This window comes from Haliotis asinina, chromosome 9 (assembly GCF_037392515.1).
Source record: "Haliotis asinina isolate JCU_RB_2024 chromosome 9, JCU_Hal_asi_v2, whole genome shotgun sequence".
NCBI lineage: Eukaryota > Metazoa > Mollusca > Gastropoda > Lepetellida > Haliotidae > Haliotis > Haliotis asinina.
In genome coordinates this window covers 47,713,345-47,739,040 of record NC_090288.1, presented here as the reverse complement: position 1 = coordinate 47,739,040, position 25,696 = coordinate 47,713,345, and the positions used below count along the sequence as shown (strand labels likewise).

At 36.7% G+C, this 25,696-nt stretch overlaps 1 protein-coding gene across 1 annotated transcript in view; it reads right to left on the bottom strand.

Annotated features, from left to right (window-relative positions):
* Positions 1-25,696, bottom strand: part of LOC137297297 (voltage-dependent calcium channel subunit alpha-2/delta-3-like) — a 222,546-nt gene that overhangs the window by 94,893 nt on the left and 101,957 nt on the right. Inside the window, exon 2 of the mRNA XM_067829306.1 lies at positions 24,466-24,544. Coding sequence (XP_067685407.1) covers positions 24,466-24,544 — 79 coding nt within the window. The remainder of the gene's footprint in view (positions 1-24,465; positions 24,545-25,696) is intronic.

The following is a 25,696-nucleotide window of genomic DNA, read 5'->3' as shown; positions in this document are numbered from 1 at the left end:
ATGATGACCCAAGTAACAGATGAAGAAGCGAGTATGTATAACAATGGGCACAGATAGTCTTAGTACTACCCTGACTTTGTGTATGATGACCCAAGTAACAGATGAAGAAGCGAGCATGTATAACAATGGGCACAGATAGTCTTAGTACTACCCTGACTTTGTGTATAATGACCCAAGTAGCAGATGAAGAAGCGAGCATGTATAACAATGGGCACAGATAGTCTTAGTACTACCCTGACTTTGTGTATGATGACCCAAGTAGCAGATGAAGAAGCGAGCATGAATAACAATGGGCACAGATAGTCTTAGTACTACCTTGACTTTGTGTATGATGACCCAAGTAACAGATGAAGAAGCAAGCATGTATAACAATGGGCACAGATAGTCTTAGTACTACCCTGACTTTGTGTATAATGACCCAAGTAGCAGATGAAGAAGCGAGCATGTATAACAATGGGCACAGATAGTCTTAGTACTACCCTGACTTTGTGTATGATGACCCAAGTAGCAGATGAAGAAGCGAGCATGAATAACAATGGGCACAGATAGTCTTAGTACTACCTTGACTTTGTGTATGATGACCCAAGTAACAGATGAAGAAGCAAGCATGTATAACAATGGGCACAGATAGTCTTAGTACTACCCTGACTTTGTGTATGATGACCCAAGTAGCAGATGAAGAAGCGAGCATGTATAACAATGGGCACAGATAGTCTTAGTACTACCCTGACTTTGTGTATGATGACCCAAGTAACAGATGAAGAAGCGAGCATGTATAACAATGGGCACAGATAGTCTTAGTACTACCTTGACTTTGTGTATGATGACCCAAGCAACAGATGAAGAAGCGAGCATGTATAACAATGGGCACAGATACTATGAACATGATATGCTGCATTAAGTACAGAGTTGCTGTTACTGAATCTAATTGCTGTAACGGCCATCCCTTTCACAGTTCTCACCATACCATTGCCATCCTATTGATCAGCCAACCCAGTACTTCCGATGTCAGCTGATTAACTGCACAATGTCGACATTTCGTCTTCGCATGCAAGCTCAGTACATTACCAACATAACAGTGTAAGAGTAGGGCGTTACTTATCCTATTTGATGGTTCACGGGCTTTTAGGAAACAACTAAAAAAAGAAATATGAAAGGAAATAATACTTTTCTGTGGGAGTAAAATGTTCTCACAAATTACTCTCATCAGAAACATGTTCATGAGCATTTCATGATATTATTCTTAGTTCACATTCCTTCAACTCTTGCAACAATGACAACTTCTGTGGGTCAAAATATATGCAAACATGCAAATAAACGAACAAAAATACATGTGCAAACCTTTGTCTTTCTGTCACTAAATAGTACATGCATGTGAAACATGTTTGAGAAAATGTTTTCCCCAAAAGAACATCTCAAAATCATTCTGATATTCTAACTACAATATTGGTTAGTATTTTCTTAATTATAGCAAGATTTGATAATGTTTTTGTTGACAATGGTTGGTCAAAAGAGGAATTTGTTTGTTTAAACACCATATTTTTTAATTTTACATGGTATAAAGTTGATTTTGTGTTTTTACAGGGGAAAGTGTCTTGAGGTTTACTGCTTACATAGTAAGTTGAATCTGAAATTATGCCTGAGAATTATTTGTTTTCTGAAGAGACCAAGGAATATATGGATCATGTGTTCGACCAAATCACTTTTAGAACAATCCTTAAACTTAGGACTCCTGTAGTTGCATGTTTTTCTCATCCATCAAAGACCAATATATATTTATACTATTGACATTTTGGACTGTAAAATATAGAAGTTTCACTTAAGAGGTGCTTGAGGCATAACTTTAACACAAGTCTGGTTTATGAGCAGGGACCTGTACATCCATGATATCATGTCAGTTTCAAAAGGATAACAAAAAAGCAACCCAAAATTCCATGAATTCTGATGAATTAACTGCCAAAGGTTCAGCCAGCTTGTTTTTTGCTTTTTTTTAATCCATTTCCACATATTCAATATAAGAACTGTGCAGCAATTTCATTTTCAGACTGATTAAAATGTGACTTGCACCCAGAAGAAATGACCCAGATATTTGATCCGGTGCCCCTTTTTAAACCTTATCATGCCCCAGAAGTCTCCATCTGTCCTGCTGCGAAGCCTGTCTCCATCAACAGATGATGTCGACTTACTACTGAAGGTCGCCTGATTCCCAAGCTTCCACAGTAATAAATGTCCACAATTGAGAGACTTGCTTCAGGCAGACAGGAATTCGATTTCTCCTCCTCACTCGATCTCTGTTTTCTACAGACAAACACGCTGGATGACTTGGGGCCTGTGGCTTGGTAGATGAACCGTTAAAGTGACATCCATAAGGAAAGCTGGGAACATGATATCATCATCATTCCAGTTCCGTGGCCGTTCAACTTCAGATGGTGGTAATTGATGGATTTATGTCATGTTGGGTTACTTTTTCATCATTGCATCGCTAATGTGATCTGAGGGGCAACTGATGAGGGTGGTGCTTGAAACTGGTACCATATGCTCAGAAAGCAATGATTTTGAGAGTGTGAATGTTGTTTTATGCAGAGTTAACTAAATTACTAAATCATATGCACCATATGCTGAAATAGTACTTCTTTACAGTGTGAGCCAATGTTTTTTTGTGCATAATCATCAAAATTTGAAAGTAATGATGGCATATTAGCAGAGAATGCAATGATTTGGAGTGAATGAATGTTGTTTTATGAATGTTTCACTGAAAAGTAAAGTCAGCATATACTATGAAAGGAGTGGTTTGGGGTCAGTGAATATTGCATCATCCATTGTCATCAAAATTCCAAACTACATATGCTGTATTAGAAGAGGCAGCAATGGTCTTGGGTGAGTAAAAGTTATTTTATGTAATGCTGACAAGATTACTAAATAACCAAACCTGTGATAAACCAGTGATTGATAGCATGAACCTCAATCCACATAGACAGTGTATAGAAGAAATAATGACAAGTAATTCACACTGACATTGACAAGATATCACTTTAACAAACTACTGTACAAAACCTATAAAGAACTCATTTCTTCAGTATCTGAAGCATGGTCAGCACCATGAGTAAATCCTTGAATAACAACGCTACCTTCCCAAACAATCTGACACCTTTTGAGAAAGTGACTTTGCTAAAGATTCTTTCAAAATAAAATGGAACCTTTTCAAATATTGGACATCACGAATATAATTAGTCTACATACTTTTCACTTTTTGGTCTACCCTCTTCAACTAAGATCTCTTTGTGAAATGGCTGCAGTAGGTTTTTTTGGTTTATTTTTAGGATAATTTCTTTGCACACAAGGGACTAAAAACATTTTATGCCACTCTTTTGTTATAAACATACCTTAATTCCTCAGTTTAACAATGTAATGTCTATTTATGTTGCACAACACCTTTTTTTTTTACGGATTAAAGGCGTGATATCTGTTCTGTTTAATACTGGGAAAATGCCATCTCACCACCTTACGCACTTCCAAATTGTACAAGGGAAGTGAGATAGCCTAATGGTTAAAGTGTTCCCTCATCATGCCGAAGGTCTAAATTAAATTCCCACACATGGGTACTCTGTGTGAAATTTATTTCTGGTGTTCCTGCCATGCTATTGATGGAATATTGTTAAAAGAAGCTCAAAATCATACTCACTCCAAATTTTAGTCTTTCGGCAATGACAGGAACCAGTCTTTCATGTAAAAACATGCAGACCAACCTTTGTTAAGGTATGTTATGACATTGTATAGCTGAGATCAGTATATGGCACAAAGACTTCATTATACTTTAAGCAAGTTATGCATTCTATTCAGTTTATGCTTGAAGAAATACGAATGACACTTCATTTCCATGCTTGCTTTGAGTGCATGTGCTTTGTCTATAGAGGAGTACATAGAAGTTTGGGAAATGTCCCTTTAAGAATTCATCATTTTGATTTCAGACATGTTTGACTCTTGGAGCCTGTACATTGGAACCGTTCAGGCTGAAATCAGGGTATTTGTTGCATGAAATAGTGTTTTTGTTTGGAAAAATTCAAACTGAAAGAAGTGAAGCGAATTTGTGAAAACAGAACCTGGTTAAAATCGATTTTCTAATAATTCAAGGACACAAATTAACTCGGTTGTTTTATGTTATGACAGTGAGGGCTTCCTCAATTTGACATCCTTGAATGAACATGTCAACATGTGAAATATTTGTTTAAATCTAAAAAAAAATAATTTGTTTTAAACATCAGTTTCAAAACTGAATCTTTAGAGTGAGTGAGTGAGTGAGTAAGTGAGTCAGTGAGTGAGTCAGTGAGTGAGTCAGTGATAATACTGCAGATATATAACAACATGCAGCATGACATGTAATAGAGCTGACAACTCCAGAACCTTAATTTGGACAAATCTTGCACCACCCAAACAAATAGCTTTAATTCCTATTGGATACACTTACATTTTCAAAGTACAATTTTGTAAACAAGAACATATTGGTGGTCTCAAATACAACAGATTCCTAAATCCTTGAATATGAGACAGGTCTACATTAACATCAGAATGAGTAGATTCTAATTGCAGTTATTGTCATACAGGATATTTATGGTTCAAAGTGGACTGTATACAGATTTAGACATGTCAGTTTTCATATGTGACATCACAAAACGTGACGTAAAGGTCATATGCCGCTTGTTAGATAATAAAGCACAAAAGTTTCATATCGTATGACTGGTCATACCTGATATATAAAGTGCAAGTCATACATCACCTTGAGCCACATTGTAAATGAGAGAGGGAAATAGAGAGAAGGAGCATACAGCCCTTCAGTTAACTGATACCTTGCGGTACTTTGCAATGATTTCCATTGCAGATGATTGCAGGTGGTAACATAAGTTATATTTGGGTTTACACTGTCTTAGTAAAATACAGATTCTAGTACTTTTGTTGGGTTGAGTCCCATCTGGAATTCAAGCCCACACCGTACACACACATTGCATGTGGTGTTCTAGAACTTTGTACTATATAACACCACCTATTGTTTCTCTCACACAAGAATCAAGTGAAAGGCCAGGCCAGTGAGTTTAATCCTACAACAAAGTTGTTGTCATATTCAGAATAAAAACACCATGATAACAACTGAATCCATTGTCTTTAATTCTAAAATCCTAAAGGTTTTTTTTTTCGGACTGAAAACTTGCAAATCTTTTAGCCCCCACCCAGAGCTAAGGGAATTACCATTTTAACAGACTCCATAAAGAAACTTGGCATAGAAGCCTGTACAAAGAGACTTACAGTTCTAAAGAACTAAAAACATGAAACAGAATGCTAACGTTAAACCTGGATCTTTCAGAGAAAGTTTCTGTTCAGTCAATTCAGTATGCATGTTGTTATTAGTCACCTGATCACAGACAAAATATTTATACAATTCCTCTATATGTAAACCCCTCCATTACCAGACAGACGTCAAGTATGGCTATATTCTGAGTGGTGTCACGGAGAGTCAGCAGACATTACTTTGTCAATGTTTGTCAGGAAACATTCATCTACAATCTATACACAAATACATCCCTACTGAGACCACCAGAGTTGTTTCCATTCAGTCAAAGCCCCATGTGGCATCAATGTTCGACATACACAACGTTTACCTCCTGAATTATGTAGAGACATGGGGACCTTAGACCATCTCTACCCATACAAGTCTTGTTCATAGCAACTCCTAAGCACTGTAAAGGTGGACTGTAGGCCTTTCATTTGACATTATTCGGATTACAAACTTTTCAACCTAAAACTAAATGTTTGGACAAAAATGATAATTTCAACACTAGTGGTGCTGCTAAGTGCTTCAAGATTAGTGTTATTTCTAAGTGCTTCAAGATTAGTGTTATTTCTAAGTGCTTCAAGACTAGTGCTGCTAGTAAATGCCTCAAGACTAGTGCTGCTAGTAAGTGCCTCAAGTTTAGTGCTGCAGCTAAGTGCTTCAAGACTAGTGCTGCTAGTAAGTGCCTCAAGATTAGTGCTGCAGCTAAGTGCTTCAAGACTAGTGCTGCTAGATTTAGAACAAACAAAGGTCGAACATGGTAAGATTCCAAAGAGGAAATGTTTTTACTTTTATGGGAATATTTATTTCATGTGCAATTTGCATCATTTCATTGCATGACACTGATAATGTTTTTTTTAATTTATATTTTTACATGGTACAAACTCATTGGATGCATAGCATAAACTCGGCCTGGACTAAGCACAATGGATAATATAGCTAACACAATATTTGGGTGTCATCAGCATTTCAACAGGGTTGTAGCTGGAAATGAATCCACTGCAGTCGTCAGCTTGCCAGATTCTCACACCCTAAAATAACAATTGGATTGCCATGGCAACATGGCATCGAAAACCCAGTGTCAATTAGGAAGTGTTCCTTATGTTTTTCATGTGTAGGATTTATCGCCATTCAAAGTGCCTTCGAATTAGCCTTCTTGCAAAATCAATTGCACTAATTAATCATGTAGTTCTTGGAGAAAAATGATAGAAATGGCTTCTTTCAGCGTAATGATGGCAAAATAGAGAGGTTAATTTGATAACTCTGAAGTGGAGTTTTCATTACCTTTTTTCACAATCCATGCACTTGAAATATGATGACGCAGAGGTGCCATAAAATGGATTTTTGCATCTTCATCGAGATATTGTGTGTGTCCTTGATTCATTTACTTCTTAGATGTGTATGGAGTTAACAGTGCTTGTTGTGTGAGCACTGTAATGAGAGAATAGGGTAAGAAGTGTAACCTGTTTGACTGTGTTGATAGTGTTCATTGTATCAGCCTCTGTTTTTCCGAGAATAGTCTTTAATGCATACAGGTTGTGCTGATCTTGCTGAGGCATTGCAGAATTGTACGTAACTTAACATCCACTCACTCACTCACTCACCCACCCACCCACTCACTCACTCACTCACTCACTCACTCACTCACTCACTCACTCACTCACTCACTCACTCACTCACTCACTCACTTTGTCCAAACTGATGATGTTAGTCAGTTAGTCTACCACATAAGTAACGGATATGGAACCAAGAACTGCGTTCAACAGCCAGGCCAGGTCAGGTCAGTTTAGGTCAGATCAGGTCAGGTGAAATTGGGTTCAACATCACTTTCAACATGAATGCACTATTATTGCATTGTGTATTCACATATACTTACCTGAAGTCAGTCATATAATTTTCAGTTCCTGCACCCTAAAGTGGATTCCAGGGAACAAAACACATTGTCCACACAATACACTTGAGACAGTTTCAAGGTACCTTGGATGTTCTTGACAAATGTGTTTGTTCTTTTGAGTTCTACATTAAGTATTTTTTTAGTTTTACAACTGTGGTTTGCAGGTATGTATGAACTAGAAACAATAATGATCAATATCATCAAAACTGTGAGGATATGATTACAAACAATCAACAAAGCAACAAAGCCTGACTGCCCAATCCATCATCAAATTTAGTGTACATATCATACATATGTCAAACAGTATCACACATATGTCAAACAGTATCACATATATGTCAAAAAGCATCACGCATATTTCAGACAGTATCACACATATGTCAAACAGTATCACACAGTTGTCAAACAGTATGTAACACTATGTTCCTGACAACCAGCTCAAACATTTACTGTCTTTATGATGTTTGAAATATATATGCAATATCAAATATAGCAACAGTCTTCAGGAAATCAGAACTTCACTGATATCACATGCCGCTAAGTTTATTTTACCAAGTGAATCATCACTTTTTTTTCAATCATATGTTGCTAAAATATGTCTGCAGTTTCTCACTAGATACATTCCTTCTTATGTTTCCAATTGGTTTTAGGCTAGAAATGGTAACTCTTCTGATTTCAGTCAATGTTTCTTATATGTCTGGAAACATAATATATTGCACTGTCTATACAAATTCATAAATAAAAGTAATTTGAAACCAGCTGTGAATTTAGATTACTTATGAAAGCATACACCATATGTGATTCAAATTTGAAAACTATCATCAAACAAAATCAGAACTGCATATCCAAACCAATGTTTGTTCAACTTGATAAACATATTAAAAACAGTGTCTGGATGCAGCACACACAATTTCTGGGAATCTTTGAAGATTAATCTCTTCTCAATCCTGATCTTGCAACATCAGGCCAAAGCAGCATCCATTAATGCCTTTGCATTTAACTATGGACATAGCTTTAGTCCTGCATGTAAACCCACAATAACTCTCTCTCTTTCACTCCCAGATCAACAGGCAGATCCCTTGACAAGACTGCCATTAACCCTTATACGTCTATGTGCAATGCTGAAATATTTTGTACATTTCTAACAAAAAGCATTACAAAATTAATACAGAAAAATACCATGTTGTTTGAAGCGTAATTTCAAGCTGATTTTAAAGAATGTTCATTTGTTGGTATTTGTTACGACGCCAAAGAGTTTTTGTCCACATTTCTAGTACAAGATGAGTTAAATGCATGGAAGATGTGTGAAATCAATTTATGCCTACTTGGAGTCTTTCTACCTGCAAGGACAACCAGAAAGGGCCCTTGAAACATTTTATCCGGCCATCTATCAACAGATGTTCAATAACAGTGATGAAGAAGGATACATGAATACCAGTGGAGTACAGTGGGTAAAGGTTGAACTTTGTGGGTGAAAGGACCGAGTCATGAACTATGCCAGAAACATCCTGCACATGAATTGATAATGCTTGTGTTGAAGAGGTCCAGGGGAAATCAATATGAGGAAATCGGACACTCAAGGGGCAATATGACACCCCTTGGTCAACATAAGCTGTCCAATGAATTTATGGCCATTCAGTATCAGATTACATACGGAAATTAAACCTGCAATGCTTCATTTTCCTGGGTAGCAAATGACAAATTCCTCACTGCTTCAGGCAGAATATCCATTTTCCTGACAATAACATCTAGACTCGGAGCTTCTTATATGTTCTAAATATTCAGTATCAGACAACTGTACTTAACTTAAGCTTTCATTCAAATTCCGGAAAAAAAATAACAAGACATTTACATTGTCTTCGACTGGAGCTGGAGGTCTGTGGTGTAAAGCTAAACTCACTCACTCAATAACAGGTGGCATTGACATTGGTAAGTGTGACTCTTGATGCATGTTACAATACCAGTAATTTAAAAATTTCAGATGTTAAACACTTCTTTTGGTACAGAAGGATTTCACAGCAAAATAGAACAATTACCAAACTAGAACATGTTAGATTTTGAAAGGTAAAGTAAGAAAGTGATGAAAGCTGTGTCATCATTTCTAAATGTGTCTGTACCAGATAGTTTTTGAAAGATCATTACCAGTTTCAAATTCTTTTGGAAAATATATCCTCATTTACATATATATTGGCTGCAGAACTTCTGCAAGAATCCAATTACAGACATAAGGAATACTAATTGTGTTGAAGAAGATTGATAATTGAATTCAGCATCTGTCTATAATTTTTTTTATTTGCTACCAAACCATCTCATTTCTTGAATGTTTCAATAGGATATAGTGTTGGGCTTTTGATTGAATTCATATAAGTACAACCCATGAAGATCCAGGCTAGAATCGATCTTCAGTATCCGATACTTGTCGTAAGAGGCAAGTGACAGAGTTGGGTGGTCAGATTTGCTGAGTTAATTGACACATGTCATCGTATCACAATGTCATGGATAAATGTCGATAGCTGCTCATGATGTTGATCACTTTATTGTTTGGGTATAGATTCAGTTATATAAGACCAGCATCATACATCGAAAATATTGTGAAGCATTTAACAACAAGCAAAAGACAAGACAAGACATATTTCTTTTGGGTGAGAATTTTTACATTTTGTGTTCCCACATTTTTGGTCCAAAGACAAAGACATTTTTCTTATGCCTGAAAATTTCTTCTTTCCTTGTAACATTTCAGCCATTTTAAAAGCCATTTAATGAGATGAATATTGAGTTTTTGAGATAGCTTACTGAGTTTTAATTAAATCTGTTCAGAAGTACATTGAGCAGCGCTTTTAGAAGTTGGAAAATCAGATAAGGAAAAATAAACTTCTTTATCACCTGAATACAGAGATCATCCATTCATAAAGTTTGTCCTTAACTGACTCTGTTCTGAAGTCTGAGTGCATGCAAAAGAGCCAGTGAGTTTGTTTTATTCTGCACCCAGGAATATTGCAGCTATATGGCAGTAGTCTGTTCAAAATACAGTCTGGACCAGACAATCCAGTGGTCAAATGCATGAGCACCAATCTAAGCAACTGGGATATGATGACATGTGTCAATTATGAAGTAAGCGCACAAAATCAACATACATACATGGTCATATGTTTACACAAGGTAGGATTAGTGAACACATATTACTGTGATGGTGGGAGGACAATGAACTTGTTGTGATTGAAATGGGCAGGAGCTGACAGAACAACAGAACATTGACCATCAAGATGTCTATTTGTGCTCAATGACAGGCAAAACCACAAAGCACGCAGGACTATAAGGTTGTTGAACTTATCTCTAACAAATACTAACCAAAGACTTCTGTCACTATTGTCATCAGAATACAGCATTATGGCCTATTCAGAATATTTGGCTAATGGTCCATTAATGTTAATTTAGCAAGGAGTATGTACCAGCAATCTGAATCTTTCATGGACATAGACAAGACCTTTATGAATACAGGGATGGAAGGTTCACAAGAGCATTTTAATATGTTTAAGATACAAACATTACTAAAGGCTCAGTCAACTTGTTTGGGGAAGGATTTTGAATTTTATGTAATGCCACTCACAATGAAAAATCACATCATCACAAAAATTTAGTATATGAACTTCTTAAACTTTCAAACTTTGATGTTTTAATGTAATTAGCAATCTAGATCACTTTGATAACTATGACCAGATAATACATCACTGCAACACAAAAATAGCCTGCTAAATATAATGTAAGATAACAATTATCAAAACCCAATCTTCAATTCAATGCTTAAAAATCCATCATTTCTTTCAGAGCGCAAATACACTGGCGCATAAACATGATTAATGGCAAATAAATTGAATATGTGAATAAGTACAAACGTCCAGGACAAAATTTGTTCACAATAATTGTTTGGCTATTGGTATGTCTATTGATTAAAATAGAAATTCTATTATTTAAAAATGAAAACCTTTTTTATTTCACAATAAATGTGATGAAAATACGATAAGTATCTGGAAATTACCCCTGCAAATCATTGGACATGATTTATTTTCAAAGCTGTTGAAACAGTTTTATCATATAGAAAACTATGATCTTATCTACTGAACCATCCTGCTGGATTCCTAAAAAATCATGGGGTGACTGTGTCAAATGAAAATGTTTGCATAAAACACGTAACATGTGCACGTAACAGCAATCAGTTGAATAATGATGATTTTAGAATAATTTACTATTTTTATATTTTCATAAATCTATTATATTATATATAGATCATTCACAAATATCTGAAAACATCTTTCACAACACATTAATTCTTAAATAGTAGTTGAAACTTGTTGTGAGGGACAGTTTACCAAGCAAACAAACATTATAAAACTACAGGCTCACACTAAGTTGGAAATAAAATGCATACTTTACATGTGTGTGATTGTTAAAAAAGCTAGAACTTTTCAAATGCTTTTTAACATTTTTTCAGAAAAATAACTTAAATGTAAAAATTACATCAAGTAAACATATTTTTGAAAACAAGAACCCATTATTACAAATTATGTTTTTGTTGAGAGACCTTACACAGAGTAAAATGTCTCTTTGTACGAGCAGGTGCTTTTAGCACAAATTGGTTATTCCATTGTGGATGATGTGAAGTTTTACAAGACCCCACCATAATGGACTCTGAAATTGTACAAGGGTTTGTATAATGGATTGTGAATTTTGTAAGAAATAATGCTGGTGGGTTTTTTTTCAAACTCAATTTTTACAAACATTTATACATTAACGGCAGGTTTCACTCATGAAACACCAAACTATGGGTGAGATCTCTTCATAGCAGCTTCAAGATGGTTTCCACATCAGCCATATTGATCCAAAGGGAAAATTCATTTGACAGTATTGACCATAAAGTAAATAACATGACTTCCTGGTGATAATGACACCTGGTGACACATTTCAGGAAATGAATAATGATAATTATGATTGATTATTCATCATAAGATTTATTAATTATAATGATAATAATAATCAAATTGGGATAATTGAACTATTCATAATTTGGGCCAATACAAGTGTTTGAAATCTTGTAATTTTGTGACAAGGATTCTAATGAGGCATGAAAATTTTGTGAACATGATGATAATGGTGATAATAATTTGTGAACATAATGGCAATGATAATGATAATGATAATTTCTAACCCTGCTCAATATAGGGCTAGAGGATGTCACAGTGACATGGAGTATTCTTGATGACAACTACAGCCTCTCACTCAATAACGCTCCAAGTTCTTCAATAACGTTCTAAATAACCATTAAGGCCAATATCCGCCCCCTGAAGACGCTGACTTGACAATATGTTGTTTATACCACCATAACCAATTCCTGGGTTGATGCAACAAAGCAATTTAGGTCTACTTTCAAGGCTCATCAACCAAACATGACAGTGCAGCAAACAAAGGCAGATGGTTGAATACAAGAAGTGATGGATGAATCTGAAATAAGAGGGATTTTGTACACCCTAAATAATGCTTAATCCATTTGGTGCCAAGAAACTGGTTCAAAAAGTGGTATTTCACCAGTAGATTACATAGCAAATAATTATGTGGCCCTAAAATGCCATTTTAGAGACTAACGGCACTAACAGACATTTTGAACAAAGAATCCTGGGAAATCTCCATACCGGTATTACTTCAGTTCAGAGTGTTTTTGTTAAATGAGCATTAATAATATTTTTAACAAACATTCTGTCTGATATAATGACAGGCATCAAATATTTATAAATCATCAATGATGGATGTGCTGTAATAGCATATTTACCAGGATATTTTTTTTAAATCGAACCTTTACTGTCTGTAATTACGCAAGTCATTCAGTTTAAAAAAGGATCACACAAAAGCTTATGTAGCCAAAGAAATGTACACTTACACAACTGATCATTACAAAAATGTCATATGTATGAAATGAATGATTACCTTGCAGTAATGTTTGGAATATGTTTTTTTTAAATCTTGAGACAAGATGCAATTACTGTCAAAACAGCAATGCGCATGAATCATGTTTAGCTTGTTCTAGTGCAAGGAGGGGACAGCCACTGTTGGCTGGTGGTCAGTATCCAGTTATTTAAGATCAATTCTAACCCAGATCTTCACAGGTTACCTTCACATGTCACTTCCATTAATCACTTCTTATCACAAGCATGGTTTACTGAAGATCAGTTCTAACTCAGATCTTCAAAGGTTACATTCACATTTAGTCCCAAAAGAGTGGTCATCAGGATACAGATTCAACATAAATGTGAAGAAACACTGACGTTGGCATTGAAAATAAGAATGGATATCGAAATTCAGATCTGTTTAAATGGCAATAGCCAATGTTCACATGGACATTTAGTCAACAAAGCATGGCCATTAGGACACAGATGAAAAACAAGGGTGTAGAAACATTCACATGCACATTTCATCCATTCGTCCATAAAGAGTGGTCATCAGATGAAATATGATGGCTTTAGGAACATTCACATGGACATTTACATCTCAAAGGATGGTCACTGAGACATATGACCATATAGACACATCATCACATGGACCTTTGGTTAGTGTGCAATGGCCATAAACATGATCCTACGAGCTGCCTCGAACCATTTAGCAACTTCAACAGTACATAATTGCACTGCTCAACATTCCCAATTAATCCCATTCAAACCATAAAGTGCTCTTCTCCTTGACAAAATGACTGGAGGGTGTCTGTCATAGCTGGTGCAGTGTTTGTCTTCTTTTCATTATAATAACGATGTTAAACATGGCAAACTATCACTGCCCACAGCGGTCAGTTCTCATCACAGGACGATGAGCTGTTGTCCCAAAAGGATCAATTGACATCCTGTCTACCCCTGGCACTGTTCTGACCAACCATTTTGTGCCAGGAATTCCCCAGACTCATTGACAATGTTACAAGTGGACAAACTTCCTGTCGGTTGCTTGGAAACAAATGAAGTAAACGAGCAATGTATTCTGATGACTGCTGTGAATAATTACATTTTTAAAGCATCATCTGTCTCTAATTGGTTCAATTGGACATAACTGTCCATCTACTCATGACCAGATGGCCAACCAGTGACCATCAACTGTACTCCAAGATGCCAGTTCTATCTCTCAGAAGGTATCAGTGCCTCAAGCAAGATGTAAGAAAACTACTGATAAGTGGACGAGAGAGTATTACCTTTGGAGGTAAATTTTTACAATGCTCTACACAGCTGTGAAAACTGCAGATTTCTGAGCTGGTTTTACATACATATTCAAAACATTACTCAAGTAGACAAAGGAAATAGGCATAGAAGTGCATACTGACTACATGCTAGAGTATCACTGCATACTATGTACTAATGATGGTGTGTGGTCCTGTGTATAGAGATCAGTCTCAAATCAGTTGAAGTTAAGCAACATTGGGACAGAGGGTTCTTTGGTGGGTGACAGTGTTTGGCAGCTTGACTCCTGAGAGTTTCTATGACTTCAGTCCTACTCCACAACAAAGCAAATGTGATACATATGGCCTCACTTTAGGCAAGTGTGTTTGTTCAAACTTGTTTCATTTCAATCAGCAGAAAATGGGTACCTGGTGGGATAAGATATGTGACTAATAACCTTCCATCACCTCACTGGCAGCTTGGGTTTTCCAGATAATAACAATCAGGTTACATTTGTGTGTTTGAAAGTGCTTGCAGTCAGCACTGCTGGTGATGTCAGTGCTATGCAGATACTCTTCTTCTTCTTCTTCTTCTTCCAATACTTGATATACCTAAATGCAATGTTTGTAATGGTATGCAAGACCTGAATATGATAATGTGCCCAATACTGGTACATGTAACTGAACACAATACTGGTGCATGATATTGCTCGCAATACTGCAACATGACATTGCACACAGTACTAGTTTATGGTACTGCACAATAATGGCACATGATATTGTTCGGAATGATGATATTACACACAATACTAGCTTATGATATTGGACACAATATTGGCACATGATATTGCATACACTATTGGCTCATCATATTGCACACAATAGTGGCACTTTATCTTGAACACAATATGGCATACTATTTTGCACACAGTACTGCCCATGATATTGTCACAATACTGGCACATGATATTGCATAAGCAATTGGCACTTTATAATGCACACAATACCAGTTCATAATATTGGACATAATTCTTACATACAATACTGTTAACAAATTTTATACACAATACTCTCAGATAATATTGAATACACTACAGGCAAATGATACATTCCTGAAACAAAACAATTACTACTCATACCTACTGCCTATGCTGTGCACAGTAAAGTCGTATAATCTTGCATTCCCTACTGACAGTTCTAAAAGCAAAATGACAGACCTTCACACCAAGGAAAGTTCATCCAGCACTACTTCTTTTCATGTGTCACCTAAACACCATCACTAATACGTGCTTTGCCCCGAGATGAAATATTTACCTAGTCACAAGGCTTGCAGCATTAGCTTTTACCAGCTTAAGGATAAATCAAAGGGTATTTTCACAGGCTTTATAATGAAAAAAAACTTCCTAAATCCTCCTGCAACGAAGAAAGAATTTACAGTTTATGGTATTTGAAAACCATTTAACTAAATCGATCCTCCATTTAATATCTGTCAGTGGTCCTTAAATGATAAAGAATCATCGACACAGTGAAATTGGAACTGGCATACCAATTCCAAATCAATTATTCAGGATCCAAACAAATCAAAGCAGCGATATTTCAAATGTGTATGGTCACATTTATTCCCAATTTGCAATAAAAAGGAGGTTCTTTGTTGTTTGTGTGTATTTTCCAACCGTTCGTCTCGCAACTATTGAGCTGCCTCTTGATCGGATGGAGATGGTAACGTCGGCACCAGACATCTCTGTGACAGTAAAGCATTGGAGTTGACCAGCAGGATCCTAGCTTCAACATTTGGATGGCTCTAACTTGTCTACAAGTCACCATTAGTGACAGTGACAGCACACTTACACATGCAAATATCTCTAAAAGCTTTTGCTTTGCATTACATGAATGACACAGGATGCTTAAGAGCTGGAGAGTGGAAATCCAAAGAAGTCCTTAAATCTTTGTTTTGGAGTCAGGGATGGTATATGAGGCAGCGTAAGTCTTTGAGGAAGATTCTTGATTGGCTGGATAGTCTGTGTCTTTGTGAATGGTATTGCATTGTGTCAGGTTTTGTCACATAAAGGAGCATGACCTTTCAGGCTTGGATTGTTGGACTGATGGAAATTCATTGCGATGTGTGAACTGGCACCGACAGTGTAATGCCAGGTACTGTATAAATTACTGAGCATCAGTCTACATGAGTGAAATGCCACCAAAAAATGAAATCCCACATCATGGCGGGGATACCAGAAATGATATATGGGGAGATTGATCCTGGATCCTTGGTGTGACGAGCAAACGCTTTAACCACCTGGCTATCCCACCAGCATTTGGAACATATCTATAAAAATCAATATTTGCAGTTGCAAAAAAGCACCTTGATTTGCCTCAGTATATCAAAATTAATGAATCTAACATAAATAGTTCATCAAACATTCATCAAACACAACCAGTAATAAACACAGACAATTTTGATTTATAACAGACCTGCTGTTTATAAAGTACCCATGGTTTTTGACCAGGTATAACATCATTGGGAACTGTCATTCAGGGCCAGTTAGAAGCTGGCCAGTAAGCCGGTGGAGACAGCCTTCCATAGATTACAGCTTTAAGTGTTGGGGTGACACTGTCACTTTAATCTGAAGTACACCTCTGGTCCAAGTCTTCAATCAGTGCATATATGCCTTCTATACCAGTAACATTCCTGACACTTGTCTGACATTAGATCTATTGGGTATCTGGAGTAGGATATAGAGCTTCATCGATGATGGATGTCAGAGGTGACCAAATGCATCTGATGGGGTTCTGGCAGCTCCATTGTTCTGCGTGATTGCATGTCATTGTACTTTGATGCTAATGACATCAGTCACTAGATTGTCTGGCCATGTCATGATCCTGTGTTTGATTGGAACATGCATGATAAATGACACCATGGTATCTCAGTGTGCTGGTACTATAAAACCAGTATTGGTACTGACTAACAGGCTGAAATTGTCATGCTCGCCGACCTGGTTGACACAATGTCAGCGTAACCCTATTGCATAGAACAATGATCATGATGTTGATCACTGGATTGCCTGGTCCAGACTTTATTATTTACAGTCCAATGCTATATCCCTGAAACCAACTTTCAACTTTCAACCTGACCTTACTCACACTTAATTCTGTACTGTAATTTAACAAGATATGCATACCTGATCACATCATTTATCATTCCACAAACAGAGCCTAAGACCTCTACAAGAAACACAGTCCTGTACATTTCTATATCCAACCTAAATGTAAACCTTAGATCTTGACATGAAACAGAGCCCAGTACGGCTAATTGTCCAGTTGACTATATAGCTAAGATCTCTACATGAAACAGAGCCCAGTATGGCTAATTGTCCAGTTGACTATATAGCTAAGATCTCAGTATGTATCAAAGTCCAGTTGACCCTATAACTAGTATCTCGACATGAAACAGAGCCCTACATGGCAAAATATCCAGCTGACCTTATAGTTTGTATCTCAACATGAAACAGCACTGCATGGTTCAATATCCAGTTGACCTTATGCCTAGTATCTCAACATGAAACAGAGCCCTGTATGGCTCGATGTCTAGTTTGGCCTTGACCATCCAGATGACCAAATGTCATACCAGACCAACTGCTTGACAAGCTAACTCCTTAATAGTTCCATCTGCTTCATTGTCTTCACACCCTCCCACAGAGGCTCCCTTGTCACTCCTCTGCCCGTAGGGTTAGGCTTATTATCTACAGCAAGGTCGCAAAAGTCGGTTACTGAAATCACCAGGTGCTGGCCTTAATTATATTTCTCCTCTGGCTTAACACACAGAGATCAGATCCCACACATTTCAAGAACATACAGCGCTGTGTCATAACTGAACCACACTGGTGAGTGAGGTTTCTTTTTTTTAAAAAAAATCAAGGATATGATTAAAAAAGACATGTTCATATTGCTAGCAAGTGAATCTCAAGTTAGGGAACAAATTTACTTACATGTTAGGTCAAATAATATCTGTGCTGGAATATAAGGTAAACCTTTAAGAGAAATTAAATCAGACTTCATGATAACTGTGAAGACTTTTTACACTAAATACATTTGTTTATTGGTTTACTGCTTTTTGCATCAAAAAATGCTAGACAACAGGAGGGGAAAAATGTAAATAAAATGACTTTCTAAATCATTTGATATTTATGAACGATGTTTGCATGTTGTTTTTAGTTATATTCCAACGATATCACAGTGGTTAACACTAAAGCTTGGAATCACTCAATGTCCTCATTGTTGGAATTAAACAGTTGGAATTCCCTTCTGATGAATGAATGCATTAACCCTTGGCTACATCTCTGCCTAATGTGCATGCATTGGTGTAGTTGACCCGTGAAGGTTTGGGGTAGAATAGGCCTGCAGCAACCCATGCTTGCATAAAAGGCAACCATGCTTGTCATAAGAGGCGACCAATGGAATTGGGTGGTCAGGCTTGCTGACTCGGTTGACACATGTCCTCGGTTCCAAATTGCGCAGATCAATGCTCATGCTGTTGATCACTGGACTGTCTGGTCCAGAGTCGATTATTTACAGACTACCACCATATAGCTGGAATATTGCTGAGTGTGGCATAAAACTAAACTCACTCACTCACTCACTCATTGGTGTAGTCACATCTCATTGATTAACCCATTTAATAAATTTCTTAAAATTAATCTGAACAATTTGTTCGGTCCTAAAAAGACCACAACTGAACAAATATATATTTATTTCTCTGAAGTGTAAATAAAGCTGATTAAAGTCATGTCTCACTATCATTCACAGACAAGAGAATAGTTTGAAATCTGTGTTCAGTGACAATAAAAACCTTCCAATACTTCTGTTCAAATAAGATTCATCATTTCAACATTCAAAAAATATATTAATATTTTAATATTCCCCAATGCGACATATTCGTTTTGTCATATTTCAATATCAGAAGGAGAGGCATTTCAACAATGATATAAAATGGTTGTGACACAAGCCTTTGAAGATTGTTATTAATGACAAACTTCAGCAATTTCAAATCAAATAGATTTCTTTGTTGTAAAAAAATACATCAATTTTACCAAATTTTCATATCACTGTCCACAGGAAAGATTCCTTGCTGCCAAATGTTCATTGATTGCAGAAAGGAATCTAAAGATTTTTCAGTGTAATTAAGACACTGGTGATACTATAATTGTAGGCGAGAAAACGAAAACGTGTGAGTCGAGTTGTCAATTACAATCAGCTCGACTGGTTGATTTGGCACTTGACTTATCAAGCTAATGTAGGATGGCTATAGACAAAGACTCTAGCCAGTGTGAGTCCATGATGAGGTCAATCTATATACTATATAGGTGATGAAAAAGGATGGGATTTGTTGGCGGTAATCTGCAGATTCCAAGACTGCTCATCTGTGCTCTGATTGTCTCTGAGGGACCATAAGTGTTGGGGAAGCTGGTTAAAGTATCTTCAAAGAATGTCAGTGGCGTCCTTGTAGATCTGTCAATGGAGGATCATCAATGTCCCATATATTTCTGCCAGGTCACGTCTGTGATCATGTCGTGAACAGATGCTGATCGAATGGCAACAAAGGCCCTAGTGTTATTAGTTCTGTTAAGGACTGTTTGAAAGAACTAGAAGTTTTGCAAGTCTTTCACAACTATTCTTAGCATGTCAGTACAAACACCATTAGAACATCTGGTGTGGGTTTGATCTTGGGGAATTGAACAAAAATGATCAGATGATGAAGTTGTATTCAGTCAAGGATATATATATAATGCTTGAGCAATTAACTAATGTTTATTTGAACAAAATAACTTAAGAAGAACCCCAAATTATAACTATATATTGAAAAAAATATACAAAAGAACTATAAGTATCAGTTTTTACCCTACCTAAAAGCAGTACAGAGAATGGGTTCCTGGTATCATGTGTGAGGTTATGGGGTGGGTTTAAATGTCAGTGGTAGGGCAGAATTTAGGTTTAATAAGGAGGGGGTACGTGTGGGATAAGGTATGAGGAAAAGGGTTGGGGATACTTCCTGGGATAGGCAGTGGGCAGTGGTGAGGGTAGAAGGTCATGGGTGTGGGAAAGATCAAGGGGTTAAGGTTAGTGCTGGGAAAAAGTTCTGGAACAGGGTTTTATAGGGTTGGTAGAGGTTGGTATAGGTTTGATGTGTTGTAGTATAAGTTTGGGGATGTCAGGATAGGATTCAGAGATTTGTATGGATGGAGCTTAAGCGAGACAGAGTTTTGACTGATGCCAATCTCAGCAATATATTCTAGATAGATAGGATTCAGAGGTTTGTGTGGATGGAGCTTAAGAGAGACAGTTTAGATTGATGCCAGTGTCAGAAATATTCCAGCTATATGGTGGACATCTGTAAATAATTCAGTCTGGACCAGACAATCCAGTGATTAATATCATGAGCATCAATCTATACAACTGTGATTTCACTGATAACCAAGTCAGCAAACCTGACCACCCTATGACAAACATGAGTTGCTGAAGACCAATTCTGGTCTCGATCTTCATCGGTCATGAGTGGAAACGCGGTCATGAACGATGGTACAGTTACAGCTGGTGCAGGTATATGGAGTAGAGGTGCTTATATCTAAAGTGTCTAAGTGTTAATACTTGTATGGAGAGTCAGAAAACAGTAACATATCTTCAAGCAACAAAACATAAGGTCAAGTAACAGTATATGAATCAGGCAGTAAAATGTAATGATCAGTTATCCCTTGTATCGAGCAGATGGCAGCTACAAGGCTAACAATGCATATTTGGCAGTGTGTTATACACAAGTAATGATGCATGATAATTTGAAAATAGCTCAAACTGCATCACAATTCTCTCCGCAGTGTTGAGGCCAAATTTAGTGCTGAGTTATTGACCAATGTCGAACACTTGCCAAGTCTCAAGGTTCCACCAACAGTACAACGTCATAAAGCCTTGAATGCCAGACGAACATGCTGCCCCGACTCTCACCAGCAGCAGCAGCAACAACTTGAACAGAGAAACGTACCATCTCCTGCATCCATGACTTCATTTTCTGGAACCACAGTCTTTCACAAACTGCAGATCACGTTCAAATCAATATCACCGAAGATAATATCAGAGCTCATAAAAAAGCCATGTCCCAATACTGTGATGATGATGCAAATGTCATAAAAATGATATAGAATATTTCATTAAGAGATGGATGCGAAGTCTGGAGAATCTATCTGCAGAAAGTATTTTATTGTTTGAGCACATGTGGAAGAGATGAATGATATGGCAAGGGGGTCAATGTCTTGTTCTGGAATAAATGTGTAAGTGTCCACATGAGAATAATAACGATGCCAGACATTTCATTAGGAAATCAGGCAACCTTTAAATCAAGCCATTTGTTAATCAGGTCACGTCTTAATCAGGTCAAAAGGTTCCAGTGAAGTTTGAACAAGACACAGGGCTTCCAACATGGCCATGGCTGCTGCAACTCACACACCGACAAACATTTTCACTGTGTCGCCGTTTCACTAGGTTGAATCAACATCCGCGTTTTACAAGCGATCGAAGCACACTTGCTTCGGGTTGAGAAATAATCAGATTTTTTTCTCCTTCAAAGAACACAGACATTACAGCTCCCGTAAGCCACAGACAGACACATCCGACCCTAACACATGCTGGTACATACGAGATCAACCAATACCTCAATGACCTAGCTTCATTAGCAGCTGGAAGTGTGTGTGAACACATTGCAGAGCTGTAATCAAAATACTCCATATTGGCCTGTCAAGATTTGCTCACTGATACAACAGATGAAAACAATCATGCATTTTTTGTCAAAGTGATTCAGCATATCTGAAGGATATGAACTCATGTTTCCATATCAATAAATATTGTATTTTGGACAAAAAATGATATTGCACATTGGGAGAACATAAATCACACACAGTGTATTGGGGGCTGAGATATTGGAAATGGTTTTTAAGTAAGAGAGTGAGTTTAGTTTGTTTCAGCAGTATTCTAGCAATACCATGGTCGGGAACACCACTAATGAGCTTCACATGTTGTACCCATGAGGAGAATTGAACCTGGGACTTCGATGTGACAAGTGAATGCTTCAATTACCATATATTTTAAGCAAGAAGACATTGTGCTGATGTATAGCTCACTTAAAAAACATTCTAGCACATGACTTCATTTGCATGTTTATTGAATAATATAACCATATTCATCAAACTGGTTTAACTCGTAGATAATACTTACATTAAAAATATTGATAATATTTCGATAAGAAAAACATGTCACACACCTTCGTGAGTTTTATTTGACAATGAAGGAAAAAAAAATGTCAAGGCTTTGTAATTTCTTTTTTCACCTTTATTGTCATGCAATGTCATGACAGTATTATAAAGTAGGTATAATGTTGAACTGATAGGTCAATATTTATACAGCTTAATGTGGTAGAAGTAAATATTTATGCATGGTCTAGCATAATATTACTGTTTGGACAAACTGATAAAATCCTTGTCTGTGCGTAAGTTCTTAAGCTAACTGGATGGCATAGGCCCTTGAAGTAGTGACTTAAAATTGTCTTCAGCAATCTGCTGTCGTAGTCAGCAGGTAACGTGGTTGGATGATCAGACTTTAAGATAGAACTGGAATATTGCTGAGTGTATCATCAAAAAACAAATAAACCTTGATGGTATACCTAGCAAAAACAAATTAGAACTAACAAGGTAAATAATCTTGTCTCGAGATGTTTCATAGCAAATTTAACATTTATACTGACAAATTCAACTTCTTTGGTTCATGCATGTAAGGGATACAATGTTGTTTTCTTACCTCCAGAACAAAAAATGATTGATGAAAGTGTATCCGGTAGATTAAAGCGAATCACCTTCTACAGACTCCGTCTTTTATCCCCAAAGTTTTGCTTATCTAGGGTAATATACGGTAATGCTTAAAATCTTCTACTACTATTGTTTTGTGAATTCACTATGCGACTTGTTATATCAATAACACAAATGTACAATTCACTACATGTTATTATATGTACTAGACAGACTTTCATCTTATTTTGACAGTTAGGTTTCAAAGCAAAGCCTTTAAAAATACTGAGTAAAGGAAGTTACATCATTGTAATGTCTATTCTGCATATTCAGGGAACTAAACATTTTGGACAAATATTAGGCACCAAATCTGAGTGTTCTTCCATTGAATGAGTTGCTATAGTTTCAGCAGACATTTTGTCTGACAATGTTAAACACAGCTGATCGTCAGATGATTTGGTAAAAAATAAGTCATGTCCAACTGAAAATTGGGATGTGCTATGAAGTTGTGTGACTAGATGTATTGTAATTGGCCTGGCTGGTTGCAACAATGGGTATTACAAAGTAGTGATGCTTCAAATGCATTGTGGGTAAGACCATATTATGACACTTGTGTTATATATATATTTGTTGAAGTCTTCCTTTCAAACAAGAACTGTTTTTCAGAAGGTCTTTTCATTCATAAAACTGTATGGAATGTTGCTGTCAGGAAAGCATGGTGAAATGAGATCAAACACAGAGTGGAATTATTCCATGATAATTTGTCAATAAGTCGTCAAAATCTTCTCACTGAAACTGAAGACTGAAACTAAGGTAGATGACCTTGACCTCACTTGAGTTCAATCAGGAGGTGATGTAGGTCATTTCATTCAAATGCTTGACTAAAAATGTGGAAATACAAAGTATCATTAATTAACACTGGAATACTGGTATTTGAATATTTTGACAGGCTTTTTCTTTCAACAAAATCTGCTGAAAAATATCAATGAGGGTATTTAAAACTTTTGACCATTTGATTGGCAATGGAGTTTTGTACATGTCTGTCTGTCTCATCTAATATGAATGTTTGTTTTTCATGTGACATGAAAATCACTGTTTCCAGTTTGTATCTTTTTGACCATCAACCTACAGAGGAAAAGAATTCAAGTCACATCTGTGACAAAACATAGAGGCCAATAAAACAACATGTGGTTCCAGGTGAGAAGGGTTCACTGTCAAAGAACGTTATGGGAATGCCTACCTCCAAGCAACCAGCACCAGCGCCAATGTCCGCAAGTTCCAGGAGATCTGCTGTAAACTGGTCTGCCCAATCATGGACGCTGGAAAATAGATAAAAATAATTAAATGTATGAAATCACTTTTCATGAGTACCATAATACCACAGAAAGTAAGAGAGTTTCTATGAATGCAACAAATTCAAACTAAATAAGTCTTAAGCTACTACATCAGCTGATCAGGATCAATTATTGTAGAACCATTGTCCTTGCTATGGTTTGAATGTTTCATAATTATTTATCCTGTTGCATGATTGTGTGATTGGTGTTGTTGCTGCCGTTTTACCAATAATGCTATGATTGTTTGATCATTCATCATGAGTGATTGTGTGATCATGATGCAAACTGTTGATCATTTATGATGGTGTGGAATTAATCTTTGATCATCTGTCATGATTTGGAATGATTGTTTGATCAATGATAATGGTGTGGATTGATTGTTTCATGATGGCGTGTGATGTGGATTGATTGTTTCATGATGGCATGTGAAGTGGATTGACGGTTTCATCAATGGTAATGATGTTTGATCATTAACATCCAATGCCATATAGAAAGAATATCACTGACAATGACATAAAGCAACATTCATTTCATCCAACTTTCATGGTGTAGCTGGTGGAACAAAAACAATTTTTCAATGTGAAATTTACATGAATTTATGAATTCTGTTTTTAAAGATGCTTGTCAAATAATATCAGACTGTACTCTCAGAATGAAATGAGCATTGCAAATCTTCACCACTTTTTGGAATTCTTGAGCATGAATAAATACAGAACCATTCATGATCAACTAGACATGATAGACCTGTAATCTCTAGGTCACGGTTTTCTCCAACATTGAATGCTTCAGACAGAATGTCAGCGATAGCATGTCCCCGCGACGACCCTTCATAGTGAACTGAGCAAAGGAATAATAGACTCAGACCTACATCTAACTGACAGTCAACATCTTCCATAATTATCTGTGAACTGACTTCAGCAGCCATTTGACATATGTTTCATACCTTTAATAGCACCTTTTAATGATCATCCAGTTTGGTAATGATAACTGACAATACATAAGCCAAATGTTCAATGACAGCTCTTGCCAATGTTTGGCATCCAGTCTTTGAAGTGTATTATGAATGACCGCCACAGGACCATCTCAACAACAATGTTTTCCCATTTATTCATGATATATTTCCAACACATTTGTTGG